Source organism: Solea solea, chromosome 15 (genome assembly GCF_958295425.1).
Source record: "Solea solea chromosome 15, fSolSol10.1, whole genome shotgun sequence".
In the NCBI taxonomy this organism is placed as follows: Eukaryota; Metazoa; Chordata; class Actinopteri; order Pleuronectiformes; family Soleidae; genus Solea; species Solea solea.
In genome coordinates this window covers 895,554-919,049 of record NC_081148.1, presented here as the reverse complement: position 1 = coordinate 919,049, position 23,496 = coordinate 895,554, and the positions used below count along the sequence as shown (strand labels likewise).

The 23,496-nt window shown below is 40.8% G+C and overlaps 1 protein-coding gene across 1 annotated transcript in view; it reads right to left on the bottom strand.

Moving 5' to 3' along the window:
- Positions 1 to 21,638, bottom strand: part of epas1b (endothelial PAS domain protein 1b) — an 83,582-nt gene extending 61,944 nt beyond the window's left edge. The window contains exon 1 of the mRNA XM_058650896.1: positions 21,165 to 21,638. Coding sequence (XP_058506879.1) covers positions 21,165 to 21,190 — 26 coding nt within the window. The 5' untranslated portion in view covers positions 21,191 to 21,638. The remainder of the gene's footprint in view (positions 1 to 21,164) is intronic.
- Positions 21,639 to 23,496: the final 1,858 nt, after the last annotated feature.

The window sequence follows — 23,496 nt, the reverse complement described above, 5'->3', positions numbered from 1 at the left end:
ATAATTATGAAAATGAAGAAAAGATGACTTTCCTACATGCTGTCACAGCCCCAATGCAAAAAAAAAAGTTATTACTGTTAAAAACTCCACTGAACAAACAGAATACCTGAGCAGGCGACACTCGCTCGCTCGCTCACTCACTCACTCACTCACTCACTCACTCACTCACTCACTCACTCAGTTCACCTCTGAAGAAAAACAAAGTGAATCGTGAATGAACTCTGTGAACTCGGTGTCTGTGTACCACGCCTTTATCTGAATGACAGCGCTGATTCTGGTCTGGAGAGCAGATAACATTTTTGGTTCTGCTCCGATTCATTGGCACAATCTCGCTGCTGCTTTCAGAGCGACCTGAGGCCGGGGACAATGCGGGTTTCCATCGTGAAAACCTGCAATCACGCAAACGTCGTCTTTGTTATTGTCCACACTTTTTTCTACATACACGACAGCTTCAGTTACATCAGTTACAACTGCAGTGAGCCTTTGTTTCCATGAGTAACAGCAAAATAACATGTGTTTCCTTTAAAAAAGAAGCAGGAAAAGTTCTGTCTGATGATGACAACATTTTTATAACATGCTTTATAAAATACAACAATAACCGTATAGTTTTTATTGTCTTGAGCTTCACCAGAGTGAGGTTTCACAAAAGTCAGTTATGCATATATGTGTGTGTGCATGTTATATGAGATTACACACAGTATACACTTGGGAAATTAAGGAAAACACTGATCAACACACAATAATCAAAGCTTAATATTCACTGAATATTCTAACGTGCAGCTCATGACAGTTTAAATAATGCAGGGCTCACAGCGTGTTGAGCCAACGTGATGCGTTCAAGAAACCTCAGAAATGTCATCACGTCTGCAAACACACAATTTAATTTAGTAGAAAAAGTGTTTTTTATCAATGTAACATTGATCAATATGTTGTTAAAATATAAGAGTAAGTGATGAATAATCATGACTAATGCCGATCATTTAGATGCTCAACCAACAAAGCTGTCTGTTAAGGCTTCACACGACCTTCAGCAACACATCAGAACTGAATCAGATAAAGACAACGCACAAGCAGCTGTTACTCATGAACTGTACCATGGTAATCAAGCTGCAATCACTGGATATCAGATATGTGTGATATCCCTGATGCCAGTGCATCAACAAGTGACAGGAAGACTTTTATTACTGCAACATGTCATAACTCTAAAGCTGACACCTATCACCTTCCCCAGGTGTCGACCAATTCTGTTTGAATTAAAGATAGATCATGTTTATATTTCTGTCTCTTTTGCTAACACAAAGTTTCTTTGACTGCAGGTGCCAGCTTGTTCTGCCCAGGTCCATTACTGACTACACTGCTGCTGTACACCTGGGAGCCAATGCCAATTTAATACATTCACATTCACACATTCACACCAGTCAAAAATCTGTCAAAAGTCACACTTAAAGTGTGGACTGAGGTCAAACAGTGTTGCTCTGGTGCTTGGTGAAGGATTAGACTTTGTCATGTATCACTGACGGACGGCAGAGAAAGGCCGACAGCACATACCTGACATTCTGAAGCTCTGTGGCAGAAGTAACACTGTCTCTGTAAACCACACACTCTCACACACACACACACACATTGCATTGACTTACATTCATTTCCTGGAGACTTACTCTAACCTTAACCACAATTACTACTGGCTTAATCCCAATCCTAACCCTAACTTCAACCTAACCTTAAAACATATATTCACCTTAAAATGTAGTCATTTACATTGTGGGGAGTTGATTTTTGTCCCCACAAGGAAGACAAGTCCCCATAATGTGACTGTGTAAACAGTTTAGGTCCCCACAACATTAGTAATACCCGCACACACATACACAGAGAGACACACACACACACACACACAGACACACAAAGAGAGAGACACACTCACACACACACACACACACACACACACACACAGACACACTCACTTAGGCCTTGAAGTTCCTAGAGGAACATAGGCCATCGACGAAGCTCTTCCATCCTCTCCGGTCTTGGGCCCTTCGCTCCAGATGTTGCCACGACAGCCCTTCGTCCTTCATCTCCTGTTCTGTGCTTCTTCTCCAGGTGGTTCTCGGTCTGCCTCTCTTCCTCCTGCCCTGTGGGTTCCACGTCAGTGCCTGCTTAGTGATTGACTTCTTTCTTCTGAGTGTGCGGCCTATCCACTTCCATTTCCTCCTCCGGATTTGAGTACTATTGTGTCTTGTTTGGTGAGTTCCCACAGGTTGGCATTAGAGATGGTGTTGGGTCAGAATATTCTCAGGAGTCGTCTGAGGCACTGGTTCATGAAGGTCTGTAGTTTATTGAGTATGGTGGTAGAGATTTTCCAGGTTTCTGAACAATAAAGTAGAACAGTCTTTACGTTTGAGTTGAAGATTTGTAATTTGGTCTTGAGTGACAGATTTTTTGCTTCCAGATGTTGTTTAGCATGTTGAATGTTGTCCTTGCCTTTCCGATCCTTGACATCATCCTCCGTACCACCTTCAACAGAAATGATGCTACCAAGGTAAGTGAAGCTGTTTACATCCTCTAGCGGGTTTTGATCCATGGTGATGGGTGTGTTGTTGTTGCTGTTGATGCGCATGGCCTTTGTTTTGATGCGTTTATTTTGAGTCCGAACAGGACAGCCATTTCCACCAGTTTTCCAGACTTTTCGTGCATCTGCTGGTGTGTGTGTGCCAGCAGTGCTAGGTCATCAGCAAAATCTAGATCTTCTAGCTGCTTCATCAGACTCCACTGTATGCCGGTTCGTCTATTGTTGGTGGTTTATTTCATCACCCAGTCTATGCAAAGGAGGAAAAGAAAGGGGGAGAGCAGGTATCCTTGCCTCACACCAGTCAGGACCTCAAACGCCTCTGATATGCTTCCTTCGTGGAGGACTTGACATCTTGTCCCTTGATATGTGTTCTTGATGATCTTTATGATTTTTGCTGGGATCCCATAGTGGGCCATCAGTTTCCACGGCATTTCCCAATCCACACTGTCAAACACTTTTTCAAAATCTATAAAATTTACGTAGATCGGCGAGTTCCATTCAATGGACTGTTCAATAATAATCCTAAGGGTGGCGATTTGGTCTCCACAGGATCTGTTGTTCTGAAAGCAAGCCTGGTTTTCCCTCAGTTTCTCATCGACTCCCTTCTGGAGTCTTTCCAGCAGTATATGGTTGAGAACCTTCCCAGGTGTTGACAGGAGCATTATTCCTCTGTAGTTTTTACACTCCCGGAGGTCTCCTTTCTTTGGGATTTTGACAATGTGGCCATCCTTCCAGTCAGATGAGACATTTTCTTCCTCCCAGATGGTTTTCATGAGGTGGTGAAGCATGTAGGTGGAGGTTTCAATGTCGGCTTTGAGAGCCCCTTGGCGCAAACTCACCAGCCCCTGCCCCAGCGTCCCGCCACGCCGGAGGCTGAATGAACACACCACTCTCAAACAGCTTGTAAACCAGTGGCTCACTCTTAAGGAACACAACCATAGCTTTGTTCATACGAGATACATAAACTTCCTCAACAGTAACTGTAACATCTATCCACACTCCCTGCCGGATAGACTGAACCACCCAACACCACCTGACAGCAACACGGATAATCACATCGTCTGAGAAAGCGGAACCATTGGACTACAGTCCATCTGAATCTCTGGCATAAAGAATTTAAAAACTTGAACTTTGAAAGAAACGCATGATTACTACGATGTGTGGCATTTGACCCAGAATTGACTCCGGCTGCACTGGACAGTAGATTTAACTGCTGAAGGCAGGTGAACAGGTGAAGGCATCACTTCATACTGTCAAATATCTTCCAACAAAGGTTTAAAAAGCTTTCACAAACTCAAAGAAACATTAAACTTAGAGAAAAATGACTTATTCAGATATCTTTTATAATGATATGAAGATGAAAATATTAGAACCACGACTTTCTACGATGTATGTTCAATCAAGATGGGAAAAGGAAGCTCATTCACATGATCTGTAGATGATTAAGACACAAGCTCCCACTTCAAGCTCAGCTCTTTGGAGGGAATTTACTTGGAAAAATATTCTCAACGTATTACAACAGACGTGAACGCGGTCAGTGCTGGAGACTGTGGTCATTTTCATATCTTTTGGTTCAAATGTCCTAATATATCTTCTTTGCCGGAAAAGCCGGAAAAGATATTTGCTACAAATATTATTAGCAAGCCGCAAAAAAGCTAGAAAATTGATTATTGGGGACAAGGAGTCCCCAACAATCCTTGATTGGATAGAAATCATACAGGAAAGTTACACAATGGAACAACTGAGCTTTTCCCTGACACATGCAGCTAAGACGTGTGAACATTCCCACAAACAATACAAATAAAGTATAAAAGTTTGAGTTATCACACACACATCACTGATCTATACAACAACAAACAAGTCTGAAGTGTGTCTTTATGTGCGAGCCTCGTCTGTTGACATGGTCGTAAAAGGAGACGACAGCATCATGATCATAGTGTTCAGGGTGAGCAGAGGAGCGTTACTTTGCAATCTTGAGTTTATCCTATAGATGTCGCTAGAACTTACAAACTTTACCTTTAAAAACCAAGTTCATTCAAAGTTGATTATATAAATTTCAGAATGTAGATGGTGTGACAGTAACTCTCACCTCCTCCATCAACACCTGTTCATTCTGACTTTCTCCACTCACTCACAGCTTTTTTACAATCACTCGTCTTTCTCTGTCTGTGATTAACTTGTCAGTCAGTGCGTAAACACACAAGCCTGAGGGGACGTGAGACAAAAGGCAAACACTCAGAGAGGACAGAGCCGCTGGACATCTTGTGTCCTTGTGTTTCTGTGCTGGCAGTAACGAGACGGTTAATAACAGTTTTTTCCCCTGTAGCTGTCTCCATCTGCGCCGCACAATGCTTCATCTGTTTGTGTCCGCCTGCAGACGTGAGGAGATCGAGTGTGTGTTGTTGGGAATTATCACAAACTGCATCAGGGCTGGTGTAATGAAAGAAAATGAGCTTCATGTGCTTCCATAGAACTGTGAGGTGGCCTTTTAAAAATGAGTGCTAACAAACTACTGATATTATTTTTGGAACATTTCGATAAAAGCATGAAAAGCTAAATAAATGATTGTTGACTCACATTAAATAAAGGTGCACGCACTAGAGAAAGAAGGAACTCTATCAAAGTAAAATCATAAAAAGATGTCGTTTACATCATAAATTTGATTAAAGTTCCACTCATTATAGAGAAAATACAATTTGTAAACTGCTGTTCTTGATGTTTTCCGTAGTTTAATGGATGCACAAGTCTCATTTAATATAATCTAATTAAATTTTTTTTCATATAAATTGACAACTGAAATGTTACTATTAGATTTACAAACACACCAGATACCAATGTTCTAAAGTCCAGCACATGTTGAGCTAAGATTAGCAGCTAACCTGCAAGACGTATTCAAAGACACTGGGAAATGTCATCCCACCTCTGTGGGATCAGCTTCGACATGCATTCAAGAAACCTCATAAATTTAAATATTTAAATCCATCTCTAGAGGCAGTTGCAGGTTAACGGCTCATGGATGTTTTTCTCTTCTGACAAATACACAGCTAACGAATCAGAGTGTTGTCGATGACGTACAGTCCAAATCATGGTGACGTATACTTTTCTCAACTTCTGCGATACGTCATGTGAGCAAGTAAAGTTACCGACCCACAATGTTTGGCAAAGCTTGATTTTGCTATAGGTTGACACATAAACCGTGTACATGTAAAAAATCTGTCAAAATGGGAGGAGCCTTACAGAGACTGTGAAATAGCTTCAGGTCATCTTTGCTCATGTGGTCAACAATGAACCTGCTGAACACAGACTGAAATACAAAACAAACCATCATTTATTCCAATACACTAATTGTGTTGTTTCTAAATGTAAGTAATCAAAGTATTATTCTGCATCATACAACAATAAAAGCCAGTAAAATCAATACCAAACTAGGGCTCGAAAGATTATCAATCAACTGATTATTATTCGTTCACTGAAACTGAATCACTTTTGGTTTGTGGACAAAAAAAGTGGTGATTGTTGTTGATAATTATAATGGCTGAAAAAAAAACCATGATTATCCTCATTAAACCTGACAGTGAATGAAAGACTCTGAAGTCAACATGTTGACACCTGAAACTTCCACAGTGCAGGTGTCAATAAATCAGAAGAGACGAACAACCCCGTCTACAGTGTGGCTACAAGTGTGTGCGCTGAACCACCGTGTGAACGCGCACGCACGCACACACACACACACACACACACACACACACACACACACAGACTGATGGTTGATGGTTGTGATAACAAGCAAAGAGGTGCTTATAGGAAACAGGTCAGGTAACAAGAGCAGGTGTAACACTGAGGTGAGAGAGAGAGAGAGAGAGAGAGAGAGAGAGACAAAGAGAGCGAGAGAGAGAGAGAGAGAGGGAGAGGGAGGGGGAGAGAGAGAGAGAGAGAGAGAGAGAGACAGACAGAGAGGACATGTTTTGGCTGTTGTAGCACAAAAACTGGAACTCCAGACTGTTTCCACTAATCATCCACAGAAGATGAAATGATCATCTGTTATGAACAGAGCTCGTTGTGAACTGTAAATCATGTGTTCTTAACCTTTAGTTACTATTCATATCTTTGTGGTCTTTAATCTTTCATTTTTACTCTGAATGAAAGATTCTACTCTCCAATATAAAGATATTTTGGGTCAAACGAGTCCAAACAGTTTGCCCACACCCCCCCCCCACACACACACACCTTTCCTTGCTTACAGTGGGTCTTCCTGTAGTTGTGGCGCCTGGCCGAACACAAACACAGAGCAACAATACAACGCTGGCTAATCTGTGATCCTGCGGAACATGGAGTTCTGGAAACACAGCCAACACCCCCCCCCCACACACACACACACACACACACAGCAGAACAAACAGCCATCCCAGACAGGGGCCCCGACTTCAGCTCAATCAAGGGAAGAACGATGCTGGAGATTGCTGATGATCCTGATAGTCCATGAAAGAGAGGCACGCACACACACACACACACACACACACACACACACACACACACAGAGTAATTCTGGCACAAACAAACCCTCCCACAAAACACTGATGGTCGGGATAGACAGACTGAGAGAGAGAGAGAGAGAGAGAGAGAGAGAACACAGGTAGTGTGACTCAAACCTCCATCAGTGAAGTGAATGAACTCTGTGGCCCAGGTTAAACAGTATTAAACCGGGATAAACCAGGTTAGACAGGGTTAAACCAGGTTAGACAGGGTTAAACAGGATTATGTAAGTGTGATACTTCATGTCCATTTGTTCCTATTTTGTTACGTTTTAATATGAAAGGTGATCTTCTACCACTTTATCCTGCACCTGAGGGCCATGTGGGTTGCTGGTGCCAATCCCAGCTGACATAGGGTGACATGGTCTCACCAGACAAACCAGGGATACATTAAAGGGTTAGGTTATAAAATAAAATACAAATCCCAAGCTTTGAACATCTCACTGAGCACTGAGCAATCCATGGAGTGGTAAGGATGGATGGATGGGTGATGGATTGATGATGGATGGGTGATGGATGGATGATGGATAGGTGATGGATGGATGATGGATAGGTGATGGATGGATGATGGATAGGTGATGGATGGATGATAGATGGGTGATGGATGGATGATGATGGATGGATGGGTGATGGATGGATGATGGATGGATGAGAGATGGGTGATAGGTGGATGATGGGTGAGCTCCTTGGGGTTGATGATGGGGTTTGTTCATTAACATTCTCTAACTCTCTGTAATTATTTGGGACTGGACAATAACTTAATAACTTAAATAAAACAAAGTACAACATGTATTAATATAATATTAATACACAACGCTTTGTGTTTTTCTGTTAACAATGAACCTTGTCTTCAACTTTAAAGAGAAAAAGTCATATTTTACTCATTCTGTCACAATATTTTAAATACACTAGAAAATACCACCTCTTACATTCACTTTTTTTAGCTCTCACATTCACTATTTTTGGCTCTGACATACACTTTTTTTAGCTTTTACATTCACTTTTCTTCGCTCTCACATTCACTTTTTTTTTTAGCTCTCATATTCCATATTCACTATTTTTGGCTGTCACATACACTTTTTGTGCATGTGTGTGTGTGAAGTGTTTTTGAGTGAATGCAAGGTACAAAAAAAGTATGTGTGAGAGTGGAAGGCCTTCCGGTCATGTGAGGAAAAGCAGGAACTGTGAACAGGTAGCGCATCATGACGGCTGGGAGAGAACGAGAGCGCCTCAACCAAGCTGCCACTTTATTGAACAGTCTGCTATCTTCACCAGAAGCCATTCAGAATGTATCAAATAATACATCACTTCAACAACCTGCTACAACCAGACATGCCTCAGTTGACGATGAAATCACGTCACTGTTCCCCTCTGGTCGTAGCAGTACTCATAACACAGGAAGTCATAGTGTAAATGTAGCGGAATGTAACGGTCGCTAATGATCATTGGTTTGGCTTCCTCTTCTTGTTTTGATGCATGGTTTAAATTTGAAGTTTATTTGTGGTGGTGTGAGGTGACTGGCATGCTTGTTTTATGGACCGTGATCACAGCTGTGACGACACATGAGACGACACATGTGACGACACATGTGACAGCAAAGGACAAAACCATGTCCTGAAATGCAAAGTGAACACACGGCAGACTGCGTGTAATCTATAGAAAAGGATTCTGAGACTTAAGAAGAAAGGAATGCAGGTTTATTTTTTGTCCCACTTATTCTTCTCATTTACCAGTTTACAGAACATGTGTGTGTGTGTGTGTGTGCAACATTTACTTATCTGCTTTTACAATCAATGTCAGCATTTATCTGCAAGAATCTTTGGAGGCATTCATTCTCTGAAGGTTTAGAACTTGTTCTTCAGGAGGGAGGAGTGGGGGTAGAAAACAAGCCCACATACACAGCTGAGCACTGCTTCATTTTCACAAACACAAAGTCACTCCATGGAGAGGGCAGCAAACTGAGAGGGAGACAATCATCTTTCACCACTTCACATGACCACAATTCACTCGCTTTGTTGTCCTTTACTGGACGTTCTTACAAGCAGAATGTTACATGTGTGTGAATGGATGAACAAGCACACGACAACGCAACTTAAACACACACACACACACACACACACACATTTAACAGACCCACAACCTCAACCAACACTGTTGCCACAGAGGAGACGAATATTCGATGAATGGATTATTAATCAATACATCGATGAATCAGTTTGAGTCTTTTTTCAATAATTCATATAAAGTTAATTAGATTTTTCAGCTTCACAAAGTTCATGTGAATATTTTCTGGTTTCTTTGCATTGACCTGTCACAGTCCAAACAAGGACTCAATGAATCCAGGAAATAACAGAAGATGAAAATAATCTTTAGTTGCAGCTTACATCACGTGACTGAGTCTGCAGCTGAGTTTACAAGCAGGAGGAGTCAGGAGGAGTCTAGAGGAGTCTAGAGGAGTCTGGAGGAGTCTGCAGGAGTCTGGAGTAGTCTGGGGGAGTCTGCAGGAGTCTGCAAGAGTCTGGGGGAGTCTGCAGGAGTCTGAAGGAGTCTTGAGGAGTCTGAAGGAGTATGCAGGGTCCTGGACCTGAGCCAGGTGAAACACAGTGGATTGTGGAGCATGGGAAGAGGAAGAGTGGGAGCTGGTGGAAAGGAAATAGGAAAAGGCGGGGACACAGAGTTCTGAAGACGCAGAGAGAGGGACATATAGGTTTGGTCAAATGACCTCAAACATGGAGGAACGGGGGAGGAGGGGGGGCAACAACACGAGCAGGGGGAGGCAAAGCACACAGCAGGGAGTCTGGAATAAATGTGAGAGAATATGGTGCAAACAAAAAGATACATGAGGAAAAACAACAGAGAGACTGAGGAGATCAAATTAACAAAGGGAAAGAAGCCGACAGGTTTCCCACACCACCTCCTCACTTCACCTCCACACTTCACCTCCTCACTTCACCTCTTCACCTCACCTCCTCACTTCACCTACTTACTCCTCACTCCACCTCCACACTTCACCTCCTCACCTCACCTCCACACACCACCTCCTCACTTCACCTCCATACTTCACCTCCACACACCACCTACTCACCTCACCTCCACACTTCACCTACTCACTTCACCTACTCACCTCACCTCCTCACACCACCTCCACACTTCACCTCCTTACTTCACCTCCTTACTTCACCTCCTCACTTCACCTCACCTCACCTCCACACACCAGCTCCTCACATCACCTCCACACACCACCTCCTCGCTTCACCTCTGAGAATACTTGTTGACACCTCCTCATACCACCTCCTCACTTCACCTCTGAGAATACTTGTTGACACCTCCTCATACCACCTCCTCACTTCACCTCTGAGAATACTTGTTGACACCTCCTCATACCACCTCCTCACTTCACCTCTGAGAATACTTGTTGACACCTCCTCACTTCCCTTCCTCACACTTCAATTCCTCACTTCACCTCCTCAGTTCACCTCTGAGAATACTTGTTGACACCTCCTCACACCACCTCCTCACTTCACCTCCACACTTCAGAATACTTGCTGACACCTCCTCACTTCCCCTCCTCACACTTCAATTCCTCACTTCACCTCCTCAGTTCACCTCTGAGAATACTTGTTGACACCTCCTCACTTCACCTCCACACTTCAGAATACTTGCTGACACCTCCTCACACCACCTCCTCACTTTAGAATACTTGTTGACACCTCCTCACTTCACCTCTGAGAATACTTGTTGACACCTGCAGTGTGAGAGGCTGCCAGCGCCCTCAGGCTACAGCTTCATATTTACAAACTCACTGTGTGTCTGAATATTGGTTTTAACGGAGTGATTAAAACAAAAGAGAAGAGAAACAGCACAAGTTTGTTTCTTCTATGTTTCAAGGTAAAAGCTGCAGAAGTTTCAGTGAGTAAATAAGTCAGTCAGTAATGAGTGAAAGGATAAACAGCAGGTCCTTATTGAAGGACCTGGTTTAGGTCAAATAAGAATCCATATTCCTGGGTTTAACACTGTCTTTGTGTTAAAGGTACACTATGCAAGGAGCGCCGCTGAGCTTTGAAGGAGCATTGAAACCACCTGGGTTTGATTCCACCCGTGGTCCTTTGTGGTCTGTTGTGTTTCCCCCTTTCACACAACTCTGTCCGATCCAATAAAGACAAAAAATAATAATAATAATTTGAGAAAATACAGTACAGGCAGGACATTAGTGTTTAATAACCCCATAATAACCTTTCAGCAGGAGAGAACGACAAATAAATGCTTTCCAACAATCCTGCCTCCTGCAGCTTGAACTGTTTATCTCTTATTGTAATCTTAGCTTTCTGTCCAATCATAACGCTCACTGGTACATGATGTCAGGTCACACTTCAGGTGGACACGGCGTGACGCACACACTGAGCTGATGTTGAAGTCACTGCTGCCAATTAACACCGATCAATATCCACAATAATCCTCTCCATATCTTTACCTTTAATGTCAGTGGTGGGAATCACAGATACACACAAATATCGTGACGCAGCAATTCTGCAGTCGTCCATAAGTTACAAGACAATCGTTGACTCATGGATGATGATCTGATTGGACACTCAGCATTAGTCACGGTCAGAATCACTGGATCAGAAGCTAAATATTTGTTATACACTTGGAGAGTTAGGTCTAGGTTAGGTGTTCACAGCTTTGTGTTTTAAAAGATGTCAAATGACCGATATCTGAGAACAAAGAATGTGGAAGAGTCGTCTGTCCACCTTTATGACACTGTCACCTTCTTCCGTGGTCCATTTACTTCTGGTCCCGGGTGTCATGAAGTCGTGATGCTGGTGTTGGGGATCAGCTCATTCAAGATGGAGGACGAGGACCATAAGACTTTGTCTTCTCCTCAAAGACTCTGACTCTTCTTCTTTCTCCAGTCGGTTTGGGTGCAGGAAGGACACACGGACATCAGCTCTTCAGCTGAAGATCGTTCAGTACAGAGCAGAAAGAGAATCCTCTGTGATGATCTCCAGGCAGACCCATCAGAGGCAGAGACACCAGAGCCTAAGATCCAGAGCCAGGTTAGCTCCAACTAGCTAACTTTGTAAAGAGGAACCTGAGCAACAGACTCAAGTCTCAATTTCTTAATAAATAATGAATTATTCCATCAGTAATTATTAATATTCAAAATTCATAAAGTTGGTTCCCCAACAACAACATAATAATGTAAGTCACATTACCAAAACAAAATCATTGTAATTGAACAGGGTCACTACTACTGTTCAGGTTCAGTTAAAGTTCCAGGGTTTTCTCGGGCCCCTGCTGGTCCTCAGAGAACAAACCACAACAGTCCCATAGCTGAAAAACATCCTGCATCTGTATCTGTAGCACTTCACTTAATTACCCACGGTAATCTCAGTGTTCACCCTTTAATCTCTTATTTTTTTGTCTGGCCGCGATCAACTCCATATGTTTGTTTTCCTCTCTACAGGAAACAAGTGGACTTTTATATATATACATACATATATATATATATACATATATATACATATATGTATATATATACGTATATATATATTTCTAAACTTTCCATCAATGTCACATGGAAATCTGAAAATATTATGAAATATTTATATACGTTGAATAGAAAATTCAAATACAATACTGTAATTGGCTTCTCTGAACTTGAATCTCTGATTCTGTGAACATCAGACAGATGTACTTCACTAAAAAGATCATTGTTCTTATATATTTAACAGGATTTTACATGTGATAATTTTAAGGGAAACATGAAGTCAAGCTTAAGTCTGTGATATCTTTGTTTCATTTTACATCAGAGCACATGCTGACCTCGTACACACACATTTACTAAAGAACAGCTTTGTCCTGACACACGACACTATGAAGTAGCAGAAGCTCCGGACTGTGAGGGCAGTAGATCTCAGAGCTGTGACGGGGCAGGTTGAGCAGCGCCTGCTGTAAGTGGTGTGACGTTGGGGTAGCAGTGCGGAGGCTGACTGGTTCTCTGTGTGAACAGAACCGACAGGCTTACTCTACACTTACTCCTGCATCATCACCTCTTTGTCCCCGCGATCATTTCTCTGTTGCTTTTAAAAAAACTGCTCTTCATGACAATGAAAAAAAAAAATCACTGTTTCGATGTCGTCTCTTTTCCACATTTTGCACCAAAAGCAAAAACCTACGACGAGGATTCATGAGCCACAACTGTGTTTTACAAAGACCTAAAAAAAAGATGTCACACTTGGAATGTTAAAGAGTAAACTTCCAAGTGTGACTTTCTGCAGCTTTTTACAACAGCAAATACAATTTCATAATATTTAAGACCAATGTCAAGTACAACAGACTTGAAATTTATACCAGAAAGTAAATTAATGTATTTGCATCTGTCTACTCTATGTTACCAAAGGTTAGAAAAACGATGTTTTGAGCATCTTAAAGCATCGAAATGCAAAACGTTAGTGATGAGAGTTTCAAAGTTATAATACAAGAAAAAAAAGATGTATGAGATATGGAAATTAGAGCAAAAATATGCAACACATAATAAAACTCTGGTCACTATAATAGGAGATCTCTAATTATCTGTCTAATATTTTAAAATATATAATTTAGTTGTGTTATCTAGTCATGAATGTGTAGAGCATCTTTACATTTAACTTTAAATTATAGAAGCTAACGTTTCCCCACAGCCAAGTGTACTGCCATCTACTGGCTGTTTGTAGGTTGAAAATAACTTTACCATAAATAATACTTAACTACGTTTATTCCACACCTTACATTTTAACGTTAGGTTTTTTTAAGGCCTAAAAATAAAAAAATAAAAAAAAAACATCAAAACCCTGTGATACACACATCGAGTCTTCACTGACTGAGCGGACTTTAAAAACTCACACACACACACACACACACACACACATACACACGGATGGACGTGGACTTCACTGTAAGAGTTTTAATGACAGGAAAATGAGGACGAATTAATCTACACAATAACAATTTTTATCTTTACTTAAGATTAAATTGGGGGTTTACTTTTATGTTGCCAGGTTGTGACCACACACTGTAGCAGAATAAACTGTTACACACCTGCTATGATAATAGTGATCAGTCATTTCTGTGTGCCTGGCAGCTGCCCTGCACTTTGACCTTTGAACATTGTTTCCAGCGGAATCACATGTTGAAAGGAGCGTGTGGATTTCCACACTGGCCCCCGACAGTTATTTCTGGTGAGGTTCAGGCCACAATTTAAACGATTCACATGAACATTTACAAATGTGGAGGTGGAGGCCGCAGTCGGCGCTCCATCAAATAAAAGCAACTGCATTAAAACTGAAACTAAAGCAAATAACAACGTTATTGTGGATGCAGCGTAATAGATTCAAATCATGATGGAGCATCACCACGTGAGACACAATCACAACACTGTGCATTCATTGTTGTGTTATTATGAATGTATCACTTCACGGCTCAGATATCATCTGCTGCTGCCACATCAACACAGCTGATGTGTCAAATGTCACACCTCAGTTTCCCTGACAGCACAGTTTTATTGATTGATTAGTGTCATTATTATTTTTATTCTTATCCTGCTCATGTCGTTTTCACAGACACTGCAGCAGTCAGTGAGAGGACGAGTTCACATCGACACGGCTCAATCGTTGATCTGACGTTTGTGGTGAAATAAATATGATGGTTTAGCATGGCTAACTAACAGGCTAGCTGCTTTCAAACTTCACAGAGAGGACAGGTGTGTGTGTGTGCATGTGTGTGTGTGTGTCTACAGTAAACACAGTGTGTGTGTGCGCGTGTGTGTCTACAGTAAACACAGTGTGTGTGTGTGTGTGTGTGTGTGTGTGTGTGTGTGTGTGTGTGTGTGCGGGTATTACTAATGTTGTGGGGACCTAAAACTGTTTACACGGTCAAATTATGGTGACTTGTCTTCCTTGTTGGGACAAAAATCAAGTCCCCACAACGTAAATGACTACATTTTAAGGTGAAGACATGTTTTAAGGTTAGGTTGAGGTTAGGGTTAGGGTAAGGTTAGGGTCAGGGTTAGGATTAGGCCAGTAGTAATTGTGGTTAAGGTAAGAGTAAGTCTCCAGGAAATTAATATAAGTCAATGCATCAGAGATAACTGTGGTGACTGTACAACTGTATAACTGTTATTTACGTTATTATTATTATTTTGTTATTTATTTCATTTGCTTCACATTCCCTGCTTTATACAGACTATAAAGACTATTATAAGACTATTGATGATTTTCCTCCAAGTACCACGAGAGGAACCTTGCGTACCTCTGTTTGAGAAGCATGGTATATTCTGGTATATTACAATATAACACTGTGGAAATAATGTTAACTATTAGCATGTTTGATGTAAACTAGGGATGTCCCGATCTGATATTGATGTCGGTTATCGGTCCGATATCAGCCAAAAAACGAGTATGGGATTATATCGGAGTGCCTCTAAAATCTCTGATATAATCGCTCTGATACAACAGTCCATTCCGCTCCAGCTCTTCTATCCATGCAGTGCCCGTTGTGAGCACGTGGCCTCTGCGTGTTGGATGCATGTGCTACTGCTATTTCAGAGGTTAAACATTTTTCTTTAACCTCTGAAATCAGAGGCTACGAAGCCACACGGCGAGCGCGAGTTAGCCGTTAGCACCACGCTAGCTCATCATGAGGCAAGCTGCTAAAACAACATTATTTCATAAACCAGCGCCACCTGTCGACTTTCAACAGCCTCCGTTTTTTAATTACACCCCAAAAAGCACACCCCAGTCTCCGGGTTTACACTCACCCTGTGTGGGTTGGGCTAATCCAAAATAGTGAAAACAAGGGGGGTGTTCTCTGAAGACACGCTGTTACATGTGAAACACAGGTGCTCTGAAAACACCCCCATTAGCATTTGGTACTTTCCACTTGACGAAATGAACCATAGACTGCATGAAATTAACATGGCAAAAATTAGTAAATGAATTACTAATGAATTAGTAAATTCACAACACATTGCATCGTGATATCAGAATCAAATCATGAGGCCAGCACACATACACACACATAAGTTTGATATCTTATTTAATTCAAATTCTCTTTAATGAATCCTGAAGGCATTTTATTTAGACAGAAGTACTGAGCTAAAATTTATTTTTTATGCTAAAAATAAGCAACCAAATATACTTCAAGTCAAGTTTGACTCATTTATATGACAGGTTTGTCTTTGAAAAAAATGAGTTAAAACTGGACAAATGACTATGAATACTAGGTTATATAAAAATCAATTAATGCAAGAAAAAATATGAATGAATTAAATAAATAGTCCAGTTCATGTACAGTGATAATGATAATTAACTAATCAATACATGCTATAAATATTTCTGAATGATATCATTGTTTCATTGTAAAAACAAAGTCACATTTAGATTTTTATGCACCTTTGTTTGGCGTGTATTACAGGAAATGTCAAAAGAGAAAGCAAAAAGAAAACTAGGAAAGTTTCACATTTGTTTAGTGTCAGCGGCAGCAGTGACAGTAAGTGGACACTTACACGTAAACATTGCAGCGAGTATGTCCTCCCGTGTCAACGTGAGTTATAGACTCATGAAAGCGCTCCAAAATAAATACAATATAAATAAACACCACATCCACATCATGAATCATGCTGCTTTATCAGCACAGCTGTGACTACAGGCAGCAGCAGTAACAGCAGCAGTAACAGCAGCAGCAGTGACAGCAGCAGCAGCGAGTGTTACTGGATAACAAACACACAATAACAAGTGGAGCAGAAAGACAGTGACCTCTCACATACTTTCAGGACACTTTGTCTAAAATGGCTGATGAAAACCTGTTCATGTTCGTGTCCGTGTCCGTGTCCATGTCCATGTCCATGTTCATGTCCATGTCGTAGGGGGTAGAGTGGCTCAGTGATTAAGACCAATACCCTGTGTGCGAAAGACACCATGGTCGCGATGGTCGCAAGTTCGACTCCACCCCTGGCTGATTGTACTTAATACCATTGTAAGTTGCTTTGGATAAAAGCGTCTGCTATTACATGTAATGTTCAAAACAAGTGAAAGAATACTGTAGTTTTATTTTTTGATCTATCACTGAATTTCATTTTAAATACAAATACTTGTACAATAACCTTCTTTTATATTTGAATCCACTTTGTTGGAACAATGACCATAAAACTGCAGAATTGCACAAATGCAAAATCTGTCTCGTCCAACTTTCACCGTTTATTTTCATTATGGCAACAGCAAGTCATCTTAATGATGTCACAAAGCATTACATGTAATAATAAAGGAGATAATGAAGTACCCATTCATTAAACTCATATTTTTCTTTATAAGAGAAATACAGACTATCTACTGTTGTAACTGTTATTCCTTACACTATTGTGCAAAGTCATCATATCACAGTAATATATTGCTGAGTAATGATTCCTGCTCAACACTGATGAGGACGCAGTCACGAGGTCGACAGGATAAACATGGATATCTGTCCCTGCTGCTGCTGCTGCTGTTACTGCTGCTGCTGTTACTGCGGCTGCTGTTACTGCTGCTGCTGTAACTGCTTTGTTTACATAGATTTTAGCACATTTTCACCGTCTGTGATGTGACTGTGAAAACAGCAGCGTGGTCAATCAGTAATGGAGACACTGGTACAAGCATCATTATGCAACATGGGGCCCATGACCTCATCACCACTCACAACATGCACAACACTACATATATATTTAAATATAATACACGCATGTGTGTGTGTGTGAGTGTGTAGATACAAATGTATATCTATGTGTGTGTGTGTGTGTGTGTGTGTATAAACGTATGTATATATACTGTATGTATGTGTATAAACATATGTGTATACATATGTATGTGTGTGTATAAATATATGTATATATGAATGTGTGTGTACAATCATATGTATATATATATATATGTATGTGTGTGTATAAACACATGTATATATGTATGTCTGTGTGTGTATAAACATATGTATATACATATGTGTGTGTGAATAATCATATGTATATATGTATGTGTGTGTATAAACATATGTATGTATATATGTATGTGTGTGTGTGTGTTTCAACATATGTATATATGTATGTCTGTGTGTGTGTATAAACATATGTATATACATATGTGTGTGTGTGTGTGTATAATCATATGTATAAATGTGTATGTGTGTAAACATATGTATATACATATGTGTGTGTGTGTGTGTATAATCATATGTATAAATGTGTATGTGTGTATATAAACATATGTATATATGCAGGAGCGTACCGTGGGGTTTCAGTCAGGGCCTTCAGTAAAAAAAACACAACCACATACAAGACACAATATTATGCACTATATTCACGAGACAGTTGATCTGCAACAACCATAGCGCACACGCACACCACTGATAGGCTACTGCATCATTACCAAAACATCTTCCGTTATGTCACTCAGCAACCGCAATTTCACAGGCGTCAGCTACGCGGGGAACACGTCCCCGGCACTATTTATGATCAACAGTTTTGTCCTCACCACTTCTAAAAAATGTTATCAATTTATCATTAACACTCGAACTACCGTAAATGATGTAACTCTTCGGTGTAGGTCTTCCTCTTGAAATAATTTCCTTCTTTTCTCCAAACGATCGCCGTGAAAAGTGCACACGAAGGAGATCAGAAACATGATGGATCGGTGGTGTTAATGCAGTGATCATAGCTTACTTCAAAACCCGCCAAAGGTTCAAACGTCGTTGATGATGACAACAGCGGGGGCTAGCGCCAGACACATCACTGGGCCTGGGGCGTTCTGTACACGACACACGTCAGTCAAAGTTATAACCAAATAGGAAATGGCAGCTTCAACGATAGGCCAGCAATTCTACTAGAGCAGGTCCACTGAGCTATGATGCGTTTAATGACATCCAGGAAAATCCAGCTCAGCTTCACAAATAATAACCATATTCTTTCTGGAAATATAATCATAACATACTGAAAAAGTAATTGAATTCAGACTGTTGTTCAGACACACATACATTTGATTATTAAAAAATAATAATAACAATAATAATAATAATAATAATTATTATTATAATAAAAAAATACTTTTTTGATATTGTCATGGCCAGCAGAGAAGGCCCTGCTGGCCCTGACAGCGCACCACTGTATATATGTATGTCTGTGTGTGTGTGTGTGTGTGTGTGTATAAACATACTGTATGTATATATGTATGTCTGTGTGTGTATAAACATATGTATATATTTGTGTGTGTGTGTGTATAAACATATGTATATATGTATGTATGTATAATTATATGTATGTGTGTATAAACATATGTATATATGTATGTGTGTGTATAAACATATGTATATATACTGTATGTGTGTGTATAAACATGTGTATATATACTGTATGCGTGTGTGTGTATAAACATATGTATATATACTGTATGTGTTTAAACATATGTATATATACTGTATGTGTGTGTATAAACATGTGTATATATACTGTATAAGTGTGTGTGTGTATAAACATATGTATATATACTGTATGTGTGTGTATAAACATATGTATATATGTATGCGTGTGTGTATAAACATATGTATATATACTGTACGTGTGTGTATAAAAATATGTATATATGTATGAGTGTGTATAAACATATGTATATATGTGTGTGTATAAACATATGTATATATGTATGCGTGTGTGTGTATAAACATATGTATATATACTGTATGTGTGTGTGTGTATAAACATATGTATATACTGTATGTATGCGTGTGTGTGTATAAACATATGTATATATACTGTATGTGTGTGTGCATAAACATATGTATATATACTGTATGTGTGTGTGTGTGTGTGCGCATAAACATATATATATGTAATGTATGTGTGCGTGTATAAACATATGTATATATGTATGTGTGTGTGTATAAACATATGTATATATACTGTATGTGTGTGTGTGTATAAACATATGTATATATACTGTATGTCAATAGAGGAGGAACACAAAGTGGTCAAAAATCCTCTCCACTACAGGAATGCAGAGTTGCAGGTTGTATCACATGTCTGTGACAGGCAGCTGGAGACCTTCAGCACTGATCGATTATTGATTGTTGCCTTGGAGACACAAAGTTTCTGTTTTCAGTGACTAAAGGAAAAACAATGTTTTCTTGTTATGCATTAAAACTCAGTTGTGACTAAAATACATGATGATTTGATTGATCATGTTCAATATGATGAACAATCACCACATGAGACATGTGAACCACATTCTAATGCAAGGATGACCACGTGAACAGAAGTATGATCCCAGACATGAAGTGTCTGCACGGCATCCTGTTTGGAGCAGTGGCTCCTCTGAGGCCAATACATCAACAACAATGTATCATTATTCAATAGAAATAAAGTTAATTAGGTTCATTTTATATTGATGTGTTTGTAATGTTTATGTACAAACACTGAGATGCTTCTCTGTGGAACAATTAACTGGAATAATTTAATAATTTTCCAAATTGATCAATTATGACTATTTAAAAATGTTATTGTTGTGCACGTGTTGGCTGTATAATCCAGGCTTTTGTATAACCATAACTTCAGTGTTTCTTTGAGCTACATTGTGAAGAAACACACGTAAATGTATTATTTGTGGTAATGTAACCTGTTGTTCTTTTCACTGATAAACTCCTTTATAGGCCTTTTAAAGGCTGCGTTACATTTAAAGTGACGCAATTTTCAACGAGTTGGTGTTTTAGCGCCGCTGGAAACCCCCGCACTTACCTCTGATGAGGCTAATTGCAGCCACTCTGTCATCGTTAGTGCTTTTAAAAACACATTTACATTGTCACAAGGCTTTCCTTCTACTATAGCCAAATTAAACACACTCTCTCTCTCACACACACACACACGCACACACTCACACAGAGGCCGAGTCACATGCTGCTCCGCTGCAGCAACAGGTCTCCCTCTGTATCTCTAACACACACACACACACACACACATACACGCTCTGAAGAAAGTGAATAAATCAATAAAACACTGAGATAAAAATGTTTCTTACCTCTTCTTCTCCTTCTCTGCTGTCATGTCTGCTCTTCCAACGCTGTTATTCCCCGACAGGCAAAGTTAAGCCCAGGTTTAAAGAAGGAAAAATATAAAAGTGAGGAGGAAAAAATATGTGTGTGTGTGTGTCACATGAAAAGGCCAGAGTTCAGAGTTCAGCGACAGATAATGTAAGGTTAGTCCATGAAGCGCTGAAGGTGCTGGTGCTGGTTCTGGTTCCGGTGGGGCCGCACAGTCTCAGAACACTGCCGAGGATTGTACAGCCTCTCACCCGCAGAGAAGAGAGGGAAAACCAACACCTCCACACACACACAGACCGAGGCTTGGACGCTGGTTAAAGCCGATGAAGCGCTGCTGTGCCGCCGCCTGAAGCCGCCGCAGGTCCCGCTGCTTGTGAGAAAGTCGCAGAGTCGCCGCTGCTCGGTCTTTGACCTGCGGTTCAGCTGGCACCGTGACAGTCACCGCCCTCTGCCATTGGAACCGCGCCTCCCTTCACGGCTACTTAGGGAGCCCCGCCCCCTTCGGTCAGTCCTCACACGCAACAGGTGGAGAGAAGAAGAAGAAGAGGCGTGTTCCTGTCAAAAACAAAACAATAATGAAAGGTCCGCCTTAAAGGCACAGTGTTACATGATTACCGTATTATTTATGTAGCCTTCAGTTCGCATTAAAACTCACAACATTGAGCTATTGTAAATACATGGTGGTCCAAAATGGCCGCCTCCAGAGAGCTGACCCGCCTCCTGATATTAATATAATTCAAAATCTGTTGATGAGGATGATGATGATGATGATGGTGAATTGATATGTTTACAGGAAAATACCACATCCATCAAATGAAAGTTCTTCAGTCCAAACCTGATATTTATTTTGTACAGAGTTGTGATGTCGTCACGATCACTGAGGTCTGCACAAAGATCTCTTCTTGTGTTAACTTGGTCAAGATAAACACACACACACTGGGCCTGTAAAAGAATATTCCACTGAAAAGCAGTTTGTACACACTCCCTCTGTTGATTAAAATGTACAATGTGGAAAATAGATCATGTTTTTGTTTAAGAATAAAAACTCTCTTGCAGGAATGGGTAAGCTTCACATGGTGCACCCTGAGAATAAGGGTCAATACAAATGAATTGAAAGGATGACCTAAAAAGTACTGGTACGCAAATAAAGCAATGCAGGTAATTCACCGCCTGACCCAGAACACATGAACACATGAACACATGAACACATGTACACATGAACACGTACACATGAACACATGAACACGTGTACACGTGAACACATGAACACATGGACACATGTACACATGTACACATGTACACATGTACATGTGAACACGTGTACACATGAACACATGGACACATGAACACATGGACACATGTACACATGAACACGTACACATGTACACATGAACACGTACACATGAACACATGAACACATGAACACATGTACACATGAACACATGTACACATGAACACATGAACACGTGTACACATGAACACATGTTCAAGTTTGCGACGTCAGCTTCTCAGTACTGTAATTCCTAAACGGTTGAATAACTGCCACATATCCAAAGTGAAAGTTATCTTGGAAAAAGGAGCACAAAGGGAAGTATTCACTCATTGAACATTGTTTGATATAAAATCAAAATAAATCCAGGTGGCCTGATTATCCCGATGGTCCATTCATCTTCTACCACAGAGAAGCCCAGACTTCCCTCTCCCCGGCCACTTTGTCCAGCTCTTCCGGGGAAATCCCGGGGAGTTCCCAGGCCAGCCAAGGGACAGAGTCTCTCCAGTGAGTCCTGGGTCTTCCTCAAGGACTCCTCCCAGTGGGACATGCCTGGAGCCTAGACACCCAGTGGGGGAACTAATTTCAGCTGCTTGTACTTGCGATCTCGTTCTTTCAGTCACCACCCACAGCTCGAGACCATAGGTGAGGGTAGGAACATCGATCCATCCATCCATGGTCTCGGATTTAGCGGTGTTGATTCCCATCCCAGCTGCTTCACATCTGGCTGCAAACCACCGGAGTTGAAGATCACGACCCAATGAAGAAGCAAACAGGACCACATCATCCACAAAAAGCAGAGACCCAATCCTGAGTCCACCAAACCAGACCATAAAAGTTATGAACAGCGATATGGACTTCCGGGTTGGCATGTCATTGGCATGGCGTTGGCATGTCGTTGGCATGGCGTTGATAGAGCCGTAGAATGACTTCAAGAACTGTTAAACTAGAGAAAGCCATGGAGCATGACAATGAGGGTAATGCTAGTTCACCTAGTTCAGGATGGACTCTAGCACACCGAAGCTAATCTGTGAACAAGC